Source organism: Oncorhynchus tshawytscha, linkage group LG26, assembly GCF_018296145.1.
Source record: "Oncorhynchus tshawytscha isolate Ot180627B linkage group LG26, Otsh_v2.0, whole genome shotgun sequence".
Classification (NCBI taxonomy): domain Eukaryota; kingdom Metazoa; phylum Chordata; class Actinopteri; order Salmoniformes; family Salmonidae; genus Oncorhynchus; species Oncorhynchus tshawytscha.
Window position 1 is genome coordinate 25,971,037 of NC_056454.1, and position 22,270 is coordinate 25,993,306.

Below are 22,270 nucleotides of genomic sequence, written 5' to 3' on the forward strand. Positions count from 1 at the left end.
AATAGCATACTGTCACGGTCGTGGTATGGAGGAGACCAAGGCGCAGCGTGGTAAGCATACATCCAGAAAGAACACTGAAACTATCAAAACGAACCGTGAAGCTAATATGCATAGTGCAGACAGGCAACTAAACATAGACCAAGAACCCACAAAATACCCAAGGAATATGGCTACCTAAATATGGTCCCCAATCAGAGACAACGATAAACAGCTGCCTCTGATTGAGAACCAATCTAGGCAACCATATACATAAACACCTAGACTTACAAAAAACCCTAGACATACAAAAAACCCTAGACAATACAAAAACTAACAAACCACCGTCGTCACACCCTGACCTAACCAAAAATAAAGAAAACAAAGATAATTAAAGGTCAGGGCATGACACATACAGTGGATTTGGAAAGTATTCAGACCCTTTAATTTTATCCACATTATGTTACGTTACAGCCTTATTCTAAAATGGATAAAATAGTTTTTCCCCCTCATCAATCTACTCACAATACCCCATAATGACAAAGCAAAAACAGTTTAGAAATTTTTGCAAATGTACTAAAGATAAAAACGGAAATATCAGATTTACATAAGTATTCAGACACCTTTTACTCAGTGTTGAAGCACATTTGGCAGCGATTACAGCCTCGAGTCTTCTTGAGTATGACGCTACAAGCGTGGCACAGCTGTATTTGGGGAGTTTCTTCCATTCTTCTCTGCAGATCCTCTCAAGCGGTCAGGTTGGATGGAGAGAGTCGCTGCACAGCTATTTTCAGGTCTCTCCAGAGAGGTTCGATCGGGTTCAAGTCTGGGCTCTGGCTGGGCCACAAGAACATTCAGAGACTTGTCCCGAAGCCACTCCTGCGTTGTCTTGTGTGCTCAGGGTCGTTGTCCTGTTGGAAGGTGAACCTTCGCCCCAGTCTGAGGTCCTGAGCGCTCTGGAGCAGGTTTCATCAAGGATCTCTGTACTTTGCTCCGTTCTTCTTTCCCTCGATCCTGACTAGTCTCCCAGTCCCTGCCGCTGAAAAACATCCCCAAGGTATGATGCTGCCACCACCATGCTTCACCGTAGGGATGGTGCCAGGTTTCCTCCAGACATAACACTTGGTATTCAGGCCAAAGAATTCAATCTTGGTTTCATCAGACCAGAGAATATTGTTTCTCATGGTCTGAGGGTCTTTAGGCGCCTTTTTCCAAGCGGACTGTTCCATGCAGACTGTTGTGTGCCTTTTACTGAAGAATGGCATGCGTCTGGCCACTCTACCATAAAGGCCTGATTGGTGGAGTACTGCAGAGATGGTTGTCCTTCTGGAAGGTTCTCCCATCTCCACAGAGGAACTCTGGAGCACTGTCAGAGTGACCGTCAAGTTCTTGGTCACCTCCCTGACCAAGGCCCTTCTGAATGCTCATTCCCCTGAATGCTCATTTTGGCCAGGCGGCCAGCTCTAGGAAGAGTCTTGGTGGTTCCAAACTTCTTCCATTTAAGAATGATGGAGGCCACTGTGTTGTTGGGGACCTTCAATGCTGCAGAAATGTTTTGGTACCCTTCCCCAGATCTGTGCCTTGACCGACGCCTGTCCCGGAGCTCTACGGACAATTCCTTCAACCTCATGGCTTGGTTTTTGCTCTGACATCCACTGTCAACTGTGGGACCTTACATAGACAGGTGTGTGCCTTTCCAAATCATGTCCAATCAATTTAATTTACCACATGTGGAGTCCAATCAAGTTCTAGAAACATCTCAAGGATGATGAATGGAAACAGGATGCACCTGAGCTCAATTTCAAGTCTTATAGCAAAGGCTCTGAATACTTACATAAATAAGGTATTCCTGTTATATAATTTTTATCAATTTGCCAAAATGTCATTAAGGGATATTGTGTGTAGATTGATGAGATTTTTTAAGTCTGTTACGTAACAACATGTGGAATAAGTCAAGGGGTCTGAATACTTTCCAAATGCACTGTACTTGTTAAATTAAATATACGTCTTTCAAACTTTCTTAGGTCCATCCTACACACAAAATAATGTACACTTATACGTAGAAAAAAGGAAATATATACAGTAATTGTAAGCCAAAATTAATGTTTCCTTCATAGACATCCAAATTAATTTCAAACCGAGCTATTCTTTCTCGTTCCTCAATAGACCGCCAAAGTGTCAGGGAGGCCCAACACCACCAAATATGTTCATGATTGGATGAATACTAAAAACATTTACATTACTTTTGGTGAACAGTGTGCAGGTCGCTATTATGGGTTATGCTAGCTTCCTTATTATGCTAGCTTCCTTTCTAGTAGCTATAGCTAGCTAGCTAAAATATTTATGAAAATTATGAAAAATAATATTTGATTGTCCTTGCGGGACAGGGTGTTATAACAGGTTGCACAGCCTCTGCTCAACTCAGTACAGTACAACAGACTGAGGAAAAATTATCTTGTCTGTAAATAAATCATATTTAGCTGTTTTTGCTTCAATGAATTTCAAGTATGTTAGGGTGAGTTACAGTAGATATGCTTGTGGTTGTGGTGAATAAGTTTGCTATTTTGATTAACATAATGTAAATCCCATGCACTTTAAATGCATACTGCAATTTACTGCATGTATTGGAGAGGTTGATATAGAGGTATTTGTGTAATGAACTGAGAAAAAAACATGTGATGTCAGCAGTAGTGTGCAATGTTGTCATCATAGAGTAATGGGGTCATAGGTCATGTGTCTATGAGCTCACTCTTCTCAGGTGGGTTGAAGCCGGGCTTCAGGCAGTTGAGGAACTCATCGAAGCTAAGCTTCCAGTCAGCGTTCTCATCTGACAGCTCGATCAGGGCGTCCACACACAGGCTTCTGGGAACCAGACAAAGAAACACACACACAAGTTTACATCCATTGCCTGTACTCATAGTTATATATAGCTGTTGAGATGGTTATTGGGCATAGCTCCTGACTGATAAAAAAGTTAGTGGTTGATTTTGCATAGAGAATCTTCCTACACTGTAAACAAATCTGTTGTTACAACTTATTATTATTAAGTAACTGGTTCCACAACTTTTTTTTTTGTTTACTCAAATGTTCAGTCCAAGTGTTACCTGAACCATCTCAAAAAGTTGCCTCAAATTTAGCTCCAATTTAAAAAAAAAAAATCTACTTAAGATGTGTCACACAGGCTTTTATTCTCTATTTTGGTTAGGCCAGGGTGTGACTAGGGTGGGCATTCTATGTTCTTTTTTCTATGTTTTTGTATTTCTTTGTTTTTGGCCATGTATGGTTCTCAATCAGGGACAGCTGTCTATCGTTGTCTCTGATTGGGAACCATACTTAGGTAGCTCTTGCCCACATGGGTTTTGTGGGTAGTTAGTTTCTGTTTTGTGTGTCTGCACCAGACAGAACTGTTTAGTTTGTGCCACTTTGTTCTTTTTTGTTTTAGTGTTCAGTTTTATTAAAAATCATGAACACATACCATGCTGCACCTCGGTCCTCTTCTTCAAACAGCCGTTACGAAATGATGTGTTTGCTCAGAAATGGTCTCATAATTTATGTTCATTCAAATAAAAATTATTATTTGGGCATCTTAACTAAAAAAGGCTGTGCAACTGGTCACACACACAATGCTTTTAACATACAATATTTGACACACATTAACATTGTGCATATTCTCTTATACAGTAATTATGATTCAACATGTCCTCACCTGAGATTTGAATTCACAACCTCTTGGTTTCATGGCATTCCAGTCTTCCTGGTAGGCCACCATGTCTGTGTCAAAGACTGATTTTACCTGTATTGCTACACTTTGCACTTCAAAGTAAATCTCAGCTTTGTTAAAAGTACACTCAATAAAAACTATTTTATTTATCGTAGTGATTCAGGACTAACATTAAAACAGAATAATATGCGCCAACAACAGACAACTACACAGAAAAAACTACAATTGCTGAAATAAGTAAATCAAATCAATGATGAGAGAATAATCAGATTAACTTATAAATGACCCAGACGTGTGGAGACATAGCAGGAAGATCAGAATGCCATGAACCAAGAGGTTGCGAATTCAAATCCCAGGTGAAGACATGTTGAATAATAATCACTGTATCAATGCACAATGTAATCACAAATGTCAAATATGTCAGTTAAAAGCATTGTTTGTGTGTGTAACCAGTTGCACAAACTTTTTTAGTTAGAAAAATAAGAATTTATAGTTGAATGAACATATGAGACAACTTGAAAAAACACATAATTTTAAATTGACTGGATTTTGCCTACGTTTTCTCAAGTTGGAGCTAAGTTTGGGCCAACAATTTATTTTTCTTCCAGGTAGCATTTGGACCAAAAAAGTTGAGTAAACTAAAAAGATGTGACACCAGTTACTTAACAATAATTAGTTGAAACAAATACATTTGTTTTTACAGTGTATCCATCTTTCATTTGCAAGGCCAAGAGTTTTCCCTAGTCAAGTCACATGCCCAGGAATTACTCAGGGGCCTACTCATGTGTGGGCAATATAAGCGGCTTATTTAATCAGTTTATTTTCTCCAAACCTGAAGAAGCATTGCAGCACTGCTCCAGTGAGCAGCGCAGTGGAAACCCAGGCTCTGATAATGCACAGAACAGATGTCTGTGAGGGTAATAGCCACAGGAGGCCCCCGGTGCAGTTTAGACTGGGTCACACAGGGTTTAAGGCTTAGAGAGAGGGAAAGTAGGGCTTAATATAGCACCAGCTCCTCAGAAGCCCTCTACTGTACAGCTGAGGATAAGATATAGATACTGTAGAGGTTTTCATAAACACTACACCAGAAATAGATAAGCTTTTTAAAGATGAAATAGCACACAAGCACACACTCACTCACACACGCACACTAACCTGAGCAGCCTGTTGCTCTCCTGGTCTGCGTATGACTGCATGTCCACGTTGGAGTCATTATGTTGGATGAACTTGAGGAGCTCTGAGGAGTCCAGCGTGGAGTCACCATTGTCGTAGTTCTGTGTACACACGCACACGCGCACGCACGCACACACACACACACACACACACACACACACACACACACACACACACACACACACACACACACACACACACACACACACACACACACACACAGAGTTAGTAGGAGGAGAGAAGAGTTTCTCTATCAATCACTCTCTAACAATATCTCCCTTTAACTGATAAAACACCTGCTTCTAGTCTGCTAATCCAGGGAGAGGGGGGACAAATGGAAATGGAACTCTATAACAGCTATAGAGTTCTATTCTATAAAGATTGACAGACAGACATGGTGAATAGGGAGAGGAAGTGAGACAGTCTCCAGAAAGAGAGGGGGGAGGGGTGCGATGGCCCTGCCAGATAAGGGGATTGAGGGGTTTGGATGCAGGGACATGTTGCCTTGGAAATAGATATGGTCTTTAATCCCTTTCCCCACGGGGGTCCCCCAGGTTGAACCTCTATATTGGGGTGGAGGGAAACTTAAAGTCTCCATTATATCTTTAGTGCGTAGATGTGGTGGTATGTGGGACTATACTAAAGCCTCCATTTTACGTGTGGCTGTGCGTTTTGTTGCCAACCTTACTTTGCTAACTTTGCCAACTTTACGGTTTTTACTTTTTAATTACTGTTTATATTTTTAGTTTTTCCCTCACTCAACTTTTTTCATTCAACTTTTTCACTCCGGACGCTTTATCTGGACGTGGTTCGTCAGGACCTCCAACTTCTAATTGCAGTCGCTGTACTCATAATATACAGGAGAATGATTGCCTTACGGCAGGGTAGCTGTGCTGCAAGCCCAGCTTCAGACGCAATCGTTAGGCAAGGGTAATTTCAGTGTAGGCAAGGATGAAACAGCGTCTGTGCCACCAGTAAGGACAGATAGTAAAGTTAGTATAAATCCCCTCGCACGGTCCCCGCGGCCGGACAACTTTCTCATGGCTTCTGGAGGGAAATGCTGTAGGAATGCTCAATCGGTGTCGCTCATTCAGCCGGCAGAAACTTTCAACCTGTTTTCCCCATTAAGCAGCGAGTCGGAGTCTGAGGCCGAGCCTTCTCTTGTCTCTACTCCTCCCGTTACGGGGTCTGAGACGCCGAAGCTTCCCACCATTAGCTCTGACAAATTGAAAACCCTAGTCATTGGTGACTCCATTACCCGCAGTATTAGACTTAAAACTAATCATCCAGCGATCATACACTGTTTACCAGGGGGCAGGGCTACCGACGTTAAGGCTAATCTGAAGATGGTGCTGGCTAAAGCTAAAACTGGCGAGTGTAGAGAGTATAGAGATATTGTTATCCACGTCGGCACCAACGATGTTAGGATGAAACAGTCAGAGGTCACCAAGCGCAACATATCTTCAGCGTGTAAATCAGCTAGAAAGATGTGTCGGCATCGAGTAATTGTCTCTGGCCCCCTCCCAGTTAGGGGGAGTGATGAGCTCTACAGCAGAGTTTCACAACTCAATCGCTGGTTGAAAACTGTTTTCTACCCCTCCCAAAAGATAGAATTTGTAGATAATTGGCCCTCTTTCTGGGACCAAGCCTGGCCTGCCGAGGAGTGACGGACTCCATCCTAGCTGGAGGGGTGCTCTCATCTTATCTACCAGGGCTCTAACTCCTCTAGCTCCACAATGAAATAGAGTGCAGGCCAGGCAGCAGGCTGTTAGCCAGCCTGTCAGCTTAGTGGAGTCTGCCACTAGCACAGTCAGTGTAGTCAGCTCAGCTATCCCCATTGAGACTGTGTCTGTGCCTCGACCTAGGTTGGGCAAAACTAAACATGGCGGTGTTCGCCTAAGCAATCCCACTAGGATAAAGACCTCCTCCATTCCTGCCATTATTGAAAGAGATTGTGATACCTCACATCTCAAAATAGGACTACTTAAAATTAGATCCCTCACTTCAAAGGCAGTTATAGTCAATGAACTAATCACTGATCATAATCTTGATGTGATTGGCCTGACTGAAACATGGTTTAAGCCTGATGGATTTACTGTGTTAAATGAGGCCTCACCTCCTGGTTACACTAGTGACCATATCCCCCGTGCATCCCGCAAAGGCGGAGGTGTTGCTAACATTTACAATAGCACATTTCAATTTACAAAAGAAATATGACGTTTTCGTCTTTTGAGCTTCTAGTCATGAAATCTATGCAGCCTACTCAATCACTTTTTATAGCTACTGTTTACAGGCCTCCTGGGCCATATACAGCGTTCCTCATTGAGTTCCCTGAATTCCTATCGGACCTTGTAGTCATAGCAGATAATATTATAATTTTTGGTGACTTTAATATTCACATGGAAAAGTCCACAGACCCACTCCAAAAGGCTTTCGGAGCCATCATCGACTAAGTGGGTTTTGTCCAAGATGTCTCTGGACCCACTCACTGTCACAGTCATACTCTGGACCGAGTTTTGTCCCATGGAATAAATGTTGCGGATCTTAATGTTTTTCCTCATAATCTTGGACTATCGGACCACCATTTTATTACGTTTGCAATTGCAACAAATAATCTGCTCAGACCCCAACCAAGGAACATCAAAAGTCGTGCTATAAATTCACAGACAACACAAAGATTCCTTGATGCCCTTCCAGACTCCCTCTGCCTACCCAAGGACGTCAGTGGACAAAAATCAGTTAACCACCTAACTGAGGAACTCAATTGAACCTTGCGCAATACCCTAGATGCAGTTGCACCCCTAAAAACTAAAAACATTTCTCATAAGAAACAAGCTCCCTGGTATACAGAAAATACCCAAGCTCTGAAGCAAGGTTCCAGAAAATTGGAACGGAAATGGAGCCACACCAAACTGGAAGTCTTCCGACTAGCTTGGAAAGACAGTACCGTGCAGTATTGAAGAGTCCTCACTGCTGCTCGATCATCCTATTTTTCCAATTTAATTGAGGAAAATAAGAACAATCCAAAATGTCTTTTTGATACTGTCGCAAAGCTAATTAAAAAGCAGCATTCCCCAAGTGAGGATGGCTTTCACTTCAGCAGTAATAAATTCATTAACTTCTTTGAGGAAAAGATCATGATTATTAGAAAGCAAATTACGGACTCCTCTTTAAATCTGCGTATTCCTTCAAAGCTCAAGAGAGACACTCAAGTGTTTTAGTACTATATCTCTTGACACAATGATGAAAATAATCATGGCCTCTAAACCTTCAAGCTGCATACTGGACCCTATTCCAACTAAACTACTGAAAGAGCTGCTTCCTGTGCTTGTTCCTCCTATGTGGAACATAATAAACGGCTCTCTATCCACTGAATGTGTACCAAACTCACTAAAAGTGGCATTAATAAAGCCTCTCTTGAAAAAGCCAAACCTTGACCCAGAAAATATAAAAAACTGTCGGCCTATATCGAATCTTCCATTCCTCTCAAATTTTTAGAGAAGGCTGTTGCGCAGCAACTCACTGCCTTCTTGAAGACAAACAATATATACGAAATGCTTCAGTCTGGTTTTAGACCCCATCATAGCACTGAGACTGCACTTGTGAAAGTGGTAAATTACTTTTTAATGGCATCAGACTGAGGCTCTGAATCTGTTCTCGTGCTCCTAGACCTTAGTGCTGCATTTGATACCATCGATCACCACATTCTTTTGGAGATATTGGAAACCCAAATTGGTTTACACGGACAAGTTCTGGCCTGGTTTAGATCTTATCTGTCGGAAAGATATCAGTTTGTCTCTATGAATGGTTTGTCCTCTGACAAATCAACTGTAAATTTCGGTGTTCCTCAAGATTCGTTTTAGGACCACTATTGTTTTCCCTATATATTTTACCTCTTGGGGATGTCATTCGAAAACATAATGTTAACTTTCACTGCTATGCAGATGACACACAGCTTTACATTTCAATGAAACATGGTGAAGCCCCAAAATTGCCCTCGATAGAAGTCTGTGTTTCAGACATAAGGCAGTGGATGGCTGCAAACGTTCTACTTTTAAATTCAGACAAAACCTAGATGCTTGTTCTAGGTCCCAAGAAACAAAGAGATCTTCTGTTGAATCTGACAATTAATCGTAATGTTTGTACAGTCGACTCAAATAAAACTGTGAAGGACCTTGGCGTTACTCTGGACCCTGATCTGTCTTTTGACGAACATATCAAGACTGTTTCAAGGACAGCTTTTTTCAATCTACGTAACATTGTAAAAATCAGAAACTTTCTGTCCAAAGATTATGCAGAAAAATGAATCCATGCTTTTGTTACTTCTAGGTTAGACTACTGCAATGCTCTACTTTCCGGCTACCTGGATAAAGCACTAAATAAACTTCAGTTAGTGCTAAATACGGCTGCTAGAGTCCTGACTAGAACCAAAACAATTGATCATACTACTCCAGTGCTAGCTTCCCTACACTGGCTTCCTGTTAAGGCAAGGGCTGATTTCAAGGTTTTACTGCTAACCTACAAAGCATTACATGGGCTTGCTCCTACCTATCTCTCTGATTTGGTCCTGCCGTACATACCTACTCTTACGCTACGGCCATAAGGCGCAGGCCTTCTAATTGTCCCTAGAATTTCTAAGCAAACAGCTGGAGGCAGGGCTTTCTCCTATTTTTCTCAATTTTTATGGAATGGTCTGCCTACCCATGTGAGAGACGCAGACTCGGTCTCAACCTTTAAGTCTTTACTGAAGACTCATCTCTTCAGTGGGTCATATGATTGAGTGTAGTCTGGCCCAGGAGCTTGAAGGTGAACGGAAAGGCTCTGGAGCAACGAACTGCCCTTGCTGTCTCTGCATGGCTGGTTCCCCTCTCTCCACTGGGATTCTCTGCCTCTAACCCTATTACAGGGGCTGAGTCACTGGCTTACTGGTCTTCTTCCATGCCGTCCCTGGGAGGGGTGTGTCACTTGAGTGGGTTGAGTCACTGATGTGATCTTCCTGTCCGGGTTGGCACCTCACCTTGGGTTGTGCCGTGGTGGAGATCTTTGTGGGCTATACTCGGACTTGTCTCAGGATGGTAAGTTAGTGGTTGAAGATATCCCTCTAGTGGTGTGGGGGCTGTGCTTTGGCAAAGTGGGTGGGGTTATATCCTGCCTGTTTGGCCCTGTCCGGGGGTATCATCGGATGGGGCCACAGTGTCTCCTGACCCCTCCTGTCTTAGCCTCCAGAATTTATGCTTCAGTAGTTTGTGTTGGGGGGCTAGGGTCAGTTTGTTATATCTGGAGTACTTCTCTTGTCTTATCCGGTGTCCTGTGTGAATTTAAGTATGCTCTCTCTAATTCTCTCTTTCTTTCTTTCTTTCTCTCTCTCGGAGGACCTGAGCCCTAGGACCATGCCTCAGGACTACCTGGCATGAGGACTCCTTGCTGTCCCCAGTCCACCTGACCGTGCTTCTGCTCCAGTTTCAACTGTTCTGCCTGCGGCTATGGTATCCTGACCTGTTCACCGGACGTGCTACCTGTCCCAGACGTGCTGTTTTCAACTCTCTAGAGACAGCAGGAGTGGTAGAGATACTCTTAACTTGTCATAGCCTGGTTCCTCTCTAGGTTTCTTCCTAGGTTTTGGCCTTCTAGGGAGTTTTTCCTAGCCACCGTGCTTCTACACCTGCATTGCTTGCTGTTTGGGGTTTTAGGCTGGGTTTCTGTACAGCACTTTGAGTTAATGAAACTCTCAGACACAAGGCACATAGAGGAGATTGGAAGAGACACGAGAATAATGGTCTTTTGATTTCAAATGAATCTCTCTCGTGTTTTCATGTGTGTGGAAGAAACTGTAACCAGTGGGGGAATAAATCACAGAGTTATATAGAGATCGCAACGTTGAATCTGTCCTATGATGGCGTCTGTGAGAGCACGGACAGCGCCATTGAGGCCATCTCCATATTCTTATTCTACTACTTCTGGTTGGTAAACAAACTGTAAGGGTGCATACTGCCACCTGGAGTGTGTTGTTTGAACAGGTATAAAGCCAAGGTTGGTGATTTACTGCCACGTAAAGTTATGGAATGTTTACTCATGAGTATAATTAATTGGCTAATTCCTCCTATGTGATCCTTCCTTAACCCATAGGAAGTCCCATCAAGTTGACTACTTAAAAAAAGTATTCAATGGCGTTGTCCATGCTAAAACAGACTTCTGGGCCCTAAAGTCCTCCAAACAACTCTCAGTCCATGTCGCTGAAAAAATCCCCACAGCATGATGCTGCCACCACCATGCTTAACCGTAGGGATGGTGCCAGGTTTCCTCCTGACGTGAAGCTTGGCATTCAGGCCAAAGGATTCAACCTTGGTTTCATCAGACCAGAGAATCTCGTTTCTCATGGTCTGAGAGTCCTTTAGGTGCCTTTTGGCAAACTCCAAGTGGGCTGTCATGTGCCTTTTACTGAGGAGTGGCTTCCGTCTGGTTACTGTACCATAAAGGCCTGATTGGTGGAGTGCTGCAGAGATGGTTGTCCTTCTGGAGGGTTCTCCCATCTCCACAGAGGAACTCTGGAGCTCTGTCAGAGTGACCATCGAGTTCTTGGTTACCTCCTTGACTAAGGCCCTACTCCCCCTATTGCTCAGTTTGGCCGGGCGGCCAGCTCTAGGAAGAGTCTCGGTTGTTCCAAACTTCTTCCATTTAAGAAGGATGGAGTAAACTGTGTTCTTGGGGACATTCAATGCAGCAGAAATGTTTTGGTACCCTTCCCCAGATCTGTGCCTTAACACAATCCTGTCTCAGCGCTCTATGGACAATTCCTTCGACCTCATGGCTTGGTTTTTGCTCTGACATGCACTGTCAAACTGTGGAACCTTATATAGACAGACGTGCCTTTCCAAATCATGTTCAATCAATTTCATTTACCACAGGTGGACTCCAATCAAGTTGTAGAAACATCTCAAGGATGATCAATGGAAACAGGACTCACCTGAGCTCATATTCGAGTCTCATAGCAAAGGGTCTGAATACTTATGTAAATTAGGTATTTCTGTTTTTTTTTTTACATTTATATATGGGGTATTGTGTGTAGATTGATGAGGAAATTGTTTTTTATTTAATCAATTTCTGAATGTAACGTAACAAAATGTGTGAAAAGTCAAGGGGTACTTTCTGAATGCACTGTATGTGAGAGGTAAAAACTGCTTACATTTTCTTTTTTACATGTGGTCCATAGTTTTGGACTTCATAGAACCAATATCACAACTGGAACACACACAAAGACACACACACAGACACACACACCTTGAAGTATTTGAGCAGGATGTCGGTAAAGTTGGAGCCCTTGACAAACCAGCCGTCTGGGACCACCTCAGTCTGCAGCCACTGGATCACACGATGCCTCAACTCATTACGGTCTGCTACATAACACACCACTGGAGAGAGGAATGACAGAGAGGGAGAGCGAGAGAGAGAATGTGACACAGTCAAAACCCACAATCTAGCAGGTAGTCTAGCCTTTCTGACACTCTCTAGGATGATCAAGAGAATCCACATAATCCCTGTTCTGCCCAGAGCACACCAGTACCTCCCTGCTCAGTATGAGGTCAAATGTACTGGCCTAACCCCTAACACCTGGCACTCCCTTTCAGTTAAGTCTAGTGATAGGGAGTGGATAAGGTTAGAACACCATTAAAGAAGTGTGCTTGTTACTAGAGCACTGAGAGATCAGTAGAGCACTGAAGGGGCACTACGAGAGGTGTACTCTGTCTGATAAAGCCCCATTAGGACTAGAGGAGATAAGAGCAGAGAGATACAGAGCTCTGATTGGCCCAAAGCCCACAGATTCACTGTGTCACAATCACTCACCTGGGCTGGCAGCTGCTTGCTCTGCTTTCTTCTCTGCAGATGACAAAGAGAGAGAGAGCAACTGTAATTCATTGTGCTTTACAGTATCTAGCGTTTCTCCCTATCTAGTGTTTTTCACCATGTCATTGTCACATTGCCACAATAACCATTAATGCCCAAGGACACTGTGACATGATGGCCTCTTTGTGACACTCATACAATAACAGAGGAGTAACCAATTTATCATCAACCTGATCAATGTCCAGGCCAACAGACAGACACGAAGAGGTCATTGGGTGTACAGGTTCAAAGTTCAACACTAGGAGATAATCAGTCAGGTAAATTAAAGATGAGTATGGGACCATATGTGTCGCCTGTCGGTTCGCACATAGACTGACTGTCATGCCAACCAGAGTATATAGGCATCAGATAGAAATAGAGGTCAGTCGTGTGCTATACACCAGACCTGGGATAACTATAGTTTTAAATACGCTTGTTGGAAAGTAACCAATAGCTACGTTTGAGGTGACTACAACTATTTGAATACAGATCTGAAAAGCAACTACTTAAAAAATGACATATATTTGAATACAGATCTCAGAAAGCGACTACATTAAAAACATATTTGAATACAGATCTTAAGAAGTGACTACAATTCAGAAACAATTGGATTTGCTGCCTTCAACTAATGGCAGGCCTGTATCTGGAACAGCATGTTGCAGATAGAAATGTGATGAATAAAGCACACATTATGTCCTATACTATTCCAATCTATCTGACAGTCACATTTGATCTACACAATACACTTCTATCTGAACATTCTGTAAATGTCCATTCTCCTGAACAGGTCCCAGGTGTAGATAATAAAGTCAAACCAATCAACCAATGATATTGTGTACAGATAAGTATAAATACGTTGTGACAATATACTGCACAGCAAATTCTCCAGTGTAATTTAAAAACAATTATTAACACTGACAGTGTTGAGTCTGTGGACCCAAAAAAACACTGGAATATTGTTACATTAACACACTGCTTAGTGTAAAGCCTTATTCCATTATTTTAGAGAGTGCTTTTCTAGTAAATTGTAGAGTTACCACCCATGACTGTATTTGTTAAGGACAGAGGCTGTTGCATTCATCCATTTTTGGTCCTATGGACTTCACCAAGTGAGATCCGAAGCAAATATTTTATCATTATTTTTTTAAATTATTAACAAAATACCATACATGCAGTATTTTATAAGGCCCATGAAATATTTGGCAGCCATCAAATAAATATATATTTTTTGTTTCAAATAACTTGCATATATTCAAATAGCTTCAAATATTATTTGTTTTTCTGAGAGGTATTCAAAATAAATTCAAATAGTATTAGTTTCTCTGAGACTTTAAAGGAAATACACTGAACAAAAATATAAACACAGTATGCAAGAATTTCAAAGTTTTCCTTAGTTACTGTTCATATAAGGAAATCAGTCAATTAAAATAAATGAATTAGGCCCTAATCTATGGATTTCACATGATTGGGAATATCACAATGGGGTGGCAGGGTAGCCTAGTGGTTAGAGCGTTGAACTAGTAACTGGAAGGTTGCAAGTTCAAACCCCCGAGCTGATAAGGTACAAATCTGTTGTTCTTCCCCTGAACAGGCAGTTGACCCACTGTACCTAGGTCATCACTGAAAATAAGAATTTGTTCTTAACTGACTTGCCTAGTTAAATAAAGGTAAAAAATACAGATATGAATCTGTTAGTAGCAGACACCTTTAAAAAAAGTTAGGGGAATGGATCAGAAAACCAGTCAGTATCTGGTATGACTACCATTTGCCTCATGCAGCCTGACATATCTCCTTTGCATAGAGTTGATCAGACTGTTGATTTTGGCCTGTGGAATGTTGTCCCACTCCTCTTCAATGGCTGTGCGAAGTTGCTGGGTATTGGCGGGAACTGGCACATGCCGTTGTACATGTTGATCCAGAGCATCCCAAACATGCTCAATGGGTGACATGTCTGGTGAGTATCCAGGCCATGGAAGAACTGGGACATTTTCAGCCTCCTGGAATTGTGTACAGATCCTTGCGACATGGAGCCGTGCATTATCATGCTGAAACATGAGGTGATGGAGGCGGATGAATGGCACGACAATCGGGCTCTGGATCTCATCACGGTATCTCTGTGCATTCAAATTGTCTGTAGCTTATGCCTTCCCATATCATAACCCCACTGCCATCATGGGGCACTTTGTTCACAACTTTGATATAAGCAAGGTGATAATTTGCCCGCTGAAGTGGGTTACAATGCCGAACTGCAGTCAGGTGTAGACCCTGGTGAGGACGACGAGCACGCAGATGAGCTTCCCTGAGACAGTTTCTAGCAGTTTGTGCAGAAATTATTCGGTTGTCAGCTGTCTGGGTGTATCGTATCAGACGAGGTGAAGAAGCCAGATGTGGAGGTCCTGGGCTGGCATGGTTACATGTGGTCTGCAGTTGTGAGGCTGGTTGGACGTACTGCCAAATTCTCTAAAACGACGTTGAGGCGGCTTATGGCAGAGAAATGAACATTCAATTATCTGGCAACAGCACTGGTGAACATTCCTGCAGTCAGTATACAAATTGCACGCTCCCTAAAAACTTGAGACATCTATGGCCTTGTATGACAAAACTTCACATTTTAGAGTGGCCTTTTATTGTCCTCAGCACAATGTGAACCTGTGTAATGATCATGCTGTTTAATCAACTTCTTCATATGCCACATCTGTCAGGTGGATGGATTATCTTGGCAAAGGTGAAATGCTCACTAACAGTGAACAGATTCGTTCACAACATTTGAGAAACAAGCTTTTTTGTGTGTATGGAAAATTCCTGGGATCTTTTATTTCAGCTCATGAAACATGGGTCCAACACTTTACATGTTGCTTTTATATTTTTGTTCAGTGTAGTCGCCAATAGTTTCCTTTACTGTATTCTCTATATTCGACTACCTTGAGTATTTGAAAAGTTGGTATTTTCAAATAAACAACAAAAGACAACTATTTTATGCCCAGGTCTGCTATACACACACAAAGTAAACAAGAAAGTGTGTGTGTGTGTGTGTGTTTTCCACACCCTGGCAGTGTCCATCATGAGCCACCTGGATCTTGAGGCCGGTGAGACAGGCATCTCGGTGGAGCTCACAGTGGTTGCGGTACGTCTTACTGTTACTGCCACACACTGAACGCTTGTGGGGCTTACAGCTCTGGAAAAGGAGAGGGAGAGATGTTATAGCTACATAAATATATCATTTTGACTCTCTTAAAGCAGCAATCAGCAATAGAAAGAATAACAAAGTACTTTCCCCACCCTTGTTCTGTAAAAAGCTGATTGTTGGGTCTGGAGATGTACTACTCTAAAATTCATAGACAGAGCTATGGATGCAAGGACTGAGCATCCATGATATAAAAATTATCGTTTTAACCATGTTTGAGGCTATATAGTGTTTGTTTACATTTACTTTGGTTACAAACATTGCAGTAAAACAAACTTATATTTTGGGTTTCGATTAGGTATGGCAATTGAAAAAAGCTTATGAGGCATAAGGTGTATTCTTCAAGAATCAATGGGTACATTTCATTCCCTTATAAGTCAAAAAAAGTATAAAGCAACTGCTGATTGCCCCTTTAACGGTCACACTAACCATGTTTCTATCCACAGTTTTTATGCAAGTAAAGTTATACCATATGAAAAAAATCATGACAGCTGTGATGAAAACAGGAAGTTAAGGAACAATTTTATCAATGCAGACAGATCATTTGTTGGTTCGACATGGTGGGATCTTTTTGTGTTTGTAAAATGTATTATGTGAGAAATGGCAATGGAAACGCCTTTATGTGTAAATATTTATATAATAACCATTATATCAAAGTAAACTTGGAATCCCACTACGACTCAGGAAACAATGCAGTTTAAATTAGGCTACAAAATAACGAAGTTATGATGAACTTCACAGGGTGGTGAAAGTGCAAGGTGATGATCTTGATGCTCCTTTCCAATAAATGTTGAGGGTCTTAATCTGGTGACATGATGATCGATGCTTGACTGCAGTTTTGACAAATAAAACATTCTCACTCTTATCCATAATCTCATCATGTAGACTAGCCTACCCGCACTGTCTCTGCGAGCAATTGGCTGGAGCGCTGATGCCAAAACAAGAGTGGGCACATTTGCTATTTAACGCAACAGTTTTTGTGACAAAACTATCAGTAGAGTTGAACATTAGATGGCAATAGATTGAACACTAGATTTGTATTCCGTATATGAAAATGTAAGCAAAAAAGTGGATCTTGTGTGCACTATCACTCAATGATTTTTATCTGCATCAAGTCCACTGATTGGGAAAATGCGCATATTTTCTTTATGCAGATTTTTGAATATTTGCATGAAAAGCTGTCATTTGAAATACACTGGGCTGATCTAGACTCCAATGTATTTTCAAAATACTGTAATTTGTATTATCAAAATACCTATACCATTGTTTACAGCAGTTCAAATTTTGTGGCTCCACTTTCACCCTGCATTGATATCAGAAGTCTGATAGCACTATGGTGTGGTAAGAGGGTCTGCTAAATGTACTAAATATAAATGTTTTTGTAAAAATGTTTATAAATACTTTGTTGAGGGAAAATGTACTTAATATGATTGTGATATGTTGTCTCACCTACCTATATTATTAAGATGAATGCAGTAATTATACGTCGCTCGGGATAAGAGCATCTGCTAAATGACTAAAATGTAAATGTAAAAATGAACAATTGCAAAGCATGCAGAGTATTATTCTAATAATCTATGCCCTGAAACAAGGCCAATAATAATATCCAGCGTGCGTTGCAGTTCATTTTGGTGTGTTCATTTTCACATATACATTTACATTTTGGTGATTTAGCAGACACTCTTATCCAGAGTGACTTGCTCAACATATCACAGTCATAGTATTTTGTAGTTTATTTCAATATATTGATTATTATGGTATTTTGCCCATCCCTGCCTATGGGGCTAGTTAGAAACCATCAATAAATTACACATTGTATAGTGGCTTGCAAAAGTATTCATCACCCTTGGCATTTTTCCTATTTTGTTGCCTTATAACCTGGAATTAAAATTAGATTTGGGGGGGTTGTATAATTTGATTTACACAACATGCCTACCACTTTGAAGATGCAAAATATTTTTAATTGTGAAACAAACAAAACATTTGAATAAACTTGGCACATCGAGCCACTTGGATTTTTGCCCATTCTTCAAGGCAAAACTGCCCCAGCTCCTTCAAGTTGGATGGGTTCCGCTGGTGTACAGCAATCTTTAAGTGTACAGTGTACAGCAATCTGTCACAGTCATGCTCTGGACCTAGTTTTGTCCCATGGAATACATTTTGTGGCTCTTAATGTTTTTCCTCATAATCCTGGACTATCCGACCACCAATTTATTACGTTTGCAATCACAACAAATAATCTACTCAGACCCCAACCAAGGAGCATCAAAAGTCGTGCTATAAATTCAAAAATCAGTTAACCATCTAACTGAGGAAATCCATTGAACCTTGTGCAATACCCTAGATGCAGTTGCACCCCTAAAAACTAAAAACATGTATCATAAGAAACTAGCTCCCTGGTATACAGAAAATACCCGAGCTCTGAAGCAAGCTTCCAGAAAATTGGAACGGAAATGGCGCCACACCAAACTGGAAGTCTTCTGACTAGCTTGGAAAGACAGTACTGTGCAGTATCGAAGAGACCTCACTGCTGCTCGATCATCCTATTTTTCCAACTTAATTGAGAAAAATAAGAACAATCCGAAATTTCTTTTTGATACTGTCGCAAAGCTAACTAAAAAGCAGCATTCCCCAAGAGAGGATGGCTTTCACTTCAGCAGTAATACATTCATGAACTTCTTTGAGGAAAAGATCATGATTATTAGAAATCAAATTACGGACTCCTCTTTAAGTCTGCGTATTCCTCCAAAGCTCAGTTGTCCTGAGTCTGCACAACTCTGCCAGGACCTAGGATCAAGAGAGACACTCAAGTGTTTTGGTACTATATCTTTTGACACAATGGTGAAAATAATCATGGCCTCTAAACCTTCAAGCTGCATACTGGACCCTATTCCAACTAAACTACTGAAAGAGCTGCTTCCTGTGCTTGTTCCTCCTATGTTGAACATAATAAACGGCTCTCTATCCCCCGGATGTGTACCAAACTCACTAAAAGTGGCAGTAATAAAAACCTCTCTTGAAAAAGCCAAACCTTGACCAAGAAAATATAAAAACTATCGGCCTAAATCGAATCTTCCATTCCTCTCAAAAATGTTAGAAAAAGCTGTCGCGCAGCAACTCACTGCCTCCCTGAAGACAAACAATGTATACGAAATACTTCAGTCTGGTTTTAGACCACATCATAGCACTGAGACTGCACTTGTGAAGGTGGTAAATGACCTTTTAATGGTGTCAGACCGAGGCTCTGCATCTGTCCTCGTGCTCCTAGACCTTAGTGCTGCTTTTGATACCATCAATCACCACATTCTTTTGGAGAGATTGGAAACCTAAATTGGTCTACACGGACAAGTTCTGGCCTGGTTTAGATCTTATCTGTCGGAAAGATATCAGTTTGTCTCGATGAATGGTTTGTCCTCTGACAAATCAACTGTAAATTTCGGTGTTCCTCAAGGTTCCGTTTTAGGACCACTATCGCATTCACTATATATTTTACCTCTTGGGGATGTCATTCGAAAATATAATGTTAAATTTCACTGCTATGCGGATGACACACAGCTGTACATTTCAATGAAACATGGTGAAGCCCCAAAATTGCCCTCGCTAGAAGCCTGTGTTTCAGACAGACATAAGGAAGTGGATGGCTGCAAACTTTCTAATTTTAAACTTGGACAAAACAGAGATGCTTGTTCTAGGTCCCAAGAAACAAAGAGATCTTCTGTTGAATCTGACAATTAACCTTGATGGTTGTACAGACATCTCAAATAAAACTGTGAAGGACCTCAGCGTTACTCTGAGTTTGAGTTTGAGTTTATTTTTATTTTTACAGGGACAGTGCACATTAATCAACGTTTCAGTGAAAGTGCCGGTTTTAGCCAGCCGGCTAATTTTCAACCGCAGTCCCTGGGCAGGTTATTAAAAACAATTACAATATAGACAATAGCAACATAGAACAAGCAAGACATAGCAACATAGGACAAGCAAGACATAGCATACAGACAGAGCAACATAGGACAAGCAAGACATAGCATACAGACAGAGCAACATAGGACAAGCAAGACATAGCATACAGACAGAGCAACATAGAACAAGCAAGACATAGCAACATAGGACAAGCAAGACATAGCATACAGACAGAGCAACATAGAACAAGCAAGACATAGCATACAGACAGAGCAACATAGGACAAGCAAGACATAGCATACAGACAGAGCAACATAGGACAAGCAAGACATAGCATACAGACAGAGCAACATAGGACAAGCAAGACATAGCATACAGACATAGCAACATAGGACAAGCAAGACATAGCATACAGACAGAGCAACATAGAACAAGCAAGACATAGCATACAGACATAGCAACATAGGATAAGCAAGACATAGCATACAGACAGAGCAACATAGGACAAGCAAGACATAGCATACAGACAGAGCAACATAGGACAAGCAAGACATAGCATACAGACAGAGCAACATAGGACAAGCAAGACATAGCATACAGACAGAGCAACATAGGACAAGCAAGACGTAGCATACAGACAGAACAACATAGAACAAAAAGCAGCAAGACAAAATTCATAAAAGCAACAGTGTTTCCACACCTCACAAGCTACAGACAACAGACAACATGGAGAGCGGCAACACACAGCTAGGGACCATGTTCACAAATCTGATTGACCTTTAGCCATGTCTTCAAGCATTTTGTGAAAGTGTGATATGTGGTGCAGTTATGTGTGTCTGATGGCAGTGTATTCCAGACATGGGAAGCTCTCACAGAGAATGCAGATTTACTAAAGGTGCTTTTCCTTAGGGGAACTATACAGTCACCTCTCATGGCAGACCTTGTGGATCTGCTGCCATATGTCTGGGTTTTCTGTTTAACAAAAATATTGAGTGGAGAGGGAGCCAGGCCATTAATGATCTTGAATACAAGACATGCGTCGGTGTATTGCACAAGATTTTCCCAACTCAAGAGCTCATGCTTTCTAAGGATGTGACAATGATGATGGCTATTGGGCTTCCTATCAAGCACTTTGAGAGCCTGTTTGTAGACAGACTGAATAGGTTTTAATGTTGTACAGCAAGCTTGGGCCCAACTAGTCAAGCAGTATGTTAAGTGGGGAGTATCATAGATTTGAAGTACAGTTTTGCTACCTCTGTAGTCAAACAATTTCGTATAAATCGGAAATTAGCTAGGTTGAATTTGGTTATTTGAATTACCTTTTTCACATGCTTTTTAAAAGAGAGGTTGGAATCAAGTATGATGCCAAGGTACTTAAAATCGGATACCACCTGGAGCTTCTCCCCTGACACATAGACATCTGGCTCAGTAGCATCTGTTGCCCTCTTTGTGAAGAACATGCAAACAGTTTTTTTCACATTGAGATGCAGACACGAGTCACTGAGCCACTTTGTAACCTGGACCATTACAGTAGTGAGTTCTTGTGCAGCTTGTTGTTTGCTCTTTGCATGCACATATATCACTGTATCATCTGCATACATTTGAACTTCAGACCCAGTACAGACAGAAGGCAGATCATTAATGTACAGGCTGAACAGGAGGGGCCCCAGTATTGACCCTTGGGGCACGCCCACATCATAGCTACGAGTGGGCGACAGCTCATTGCTCACTCTGACACACTGAGTTCTGCCTTCAAGGTATGATTTCATCCATCTCAAGGCATCAGGGGAAAAGTTGAACTTGGACAATTTTGTGATGAGAATCTCATGGTTAACAGTATCAAAAGCCTTCCTTAGGTCCAGAAACACAGCCCCAACAGCACCCCCTTTGTCCATCTTGGACTTCACATTTTCCAGAAGAAAGCAGTTGGCCGTTTCTGTGGAGTGTTTCGCTCTGAAGCCAAACTGCATGGAGTGTAATGTGAAGGGGCTGTTGTTGAGGTGGGCAATCAGTTGTTCTGCTACACACTTTTCAACAACCTTTGACACCACAGGTAGTATACTAATGGGCCTGTAGTTACTCACGTTAGCAGGGTCGCCTGATTTAAAGATGGCCGTTATTATGGCCAACTTCCATACCCTTGGAAACACACCGAGACCAATAGATGTGTTGGTGACCTTAGTAATGGGGCCAATGAGTGACTCTTTGTAGTTTTTAAGAAAGGTAGAGTCCATCCCAAACACATCTTTGGCTTTAGAGTTCTTTAGTGAGCTAATCACCTTGTTCACCTTTGACTCAGAAACCTCCCTTATGATGAAGACAGGTTGAGTGTCATTCACTAGCACTGAGCCCAAGAAACCAGTGGAGGGGTTCTGTGTCAGTACCCTGACAGAGTCAATAAAGTAGGAATTGAAGGCTATTGCTATTTCGACTGC

At 41.6% G+C, this 22,270-nt stretch overlaps 1 protein-coding gene across 1 annotated transcript in view; it reads right to left on the reverse strand.

Moving 5' to 3' along the window:
- fstl1b (follistatin-like 1b) overlaps window positions 1-22,270 on the reverse strand; it is a 62,507-nt gene that overhangs the window by 2,933 nt on the left and 37,304 nt on the right. Inside the window, exons 4-8 of the mRNA XM_024389399.2 lie at window positions 15,797-15,926; window positions 12,713-12,745; window positions 12,149-12,279; window positions 4,853-4,971; window positions 2,726-2,838 (exon numbers count right to left, since the gene is read on the reverse strand). Of these exons, the coding sequence (XP_024245167.1) occupies window positions 2,726-2,838; window positions 4,853-4,971; window positions 12,149-12,279; window positions 12,713-12,745; window positions 15,797-15,926 (526 nt within the window). The remainder of the gene's footprint in view (window positions 1-2,725; window positions 2,839-4,852; window positions 4,972-12,148; window positions 12,280-12,712; window positions 12,746-15,796; window positions 15,927-22,270) is intronic.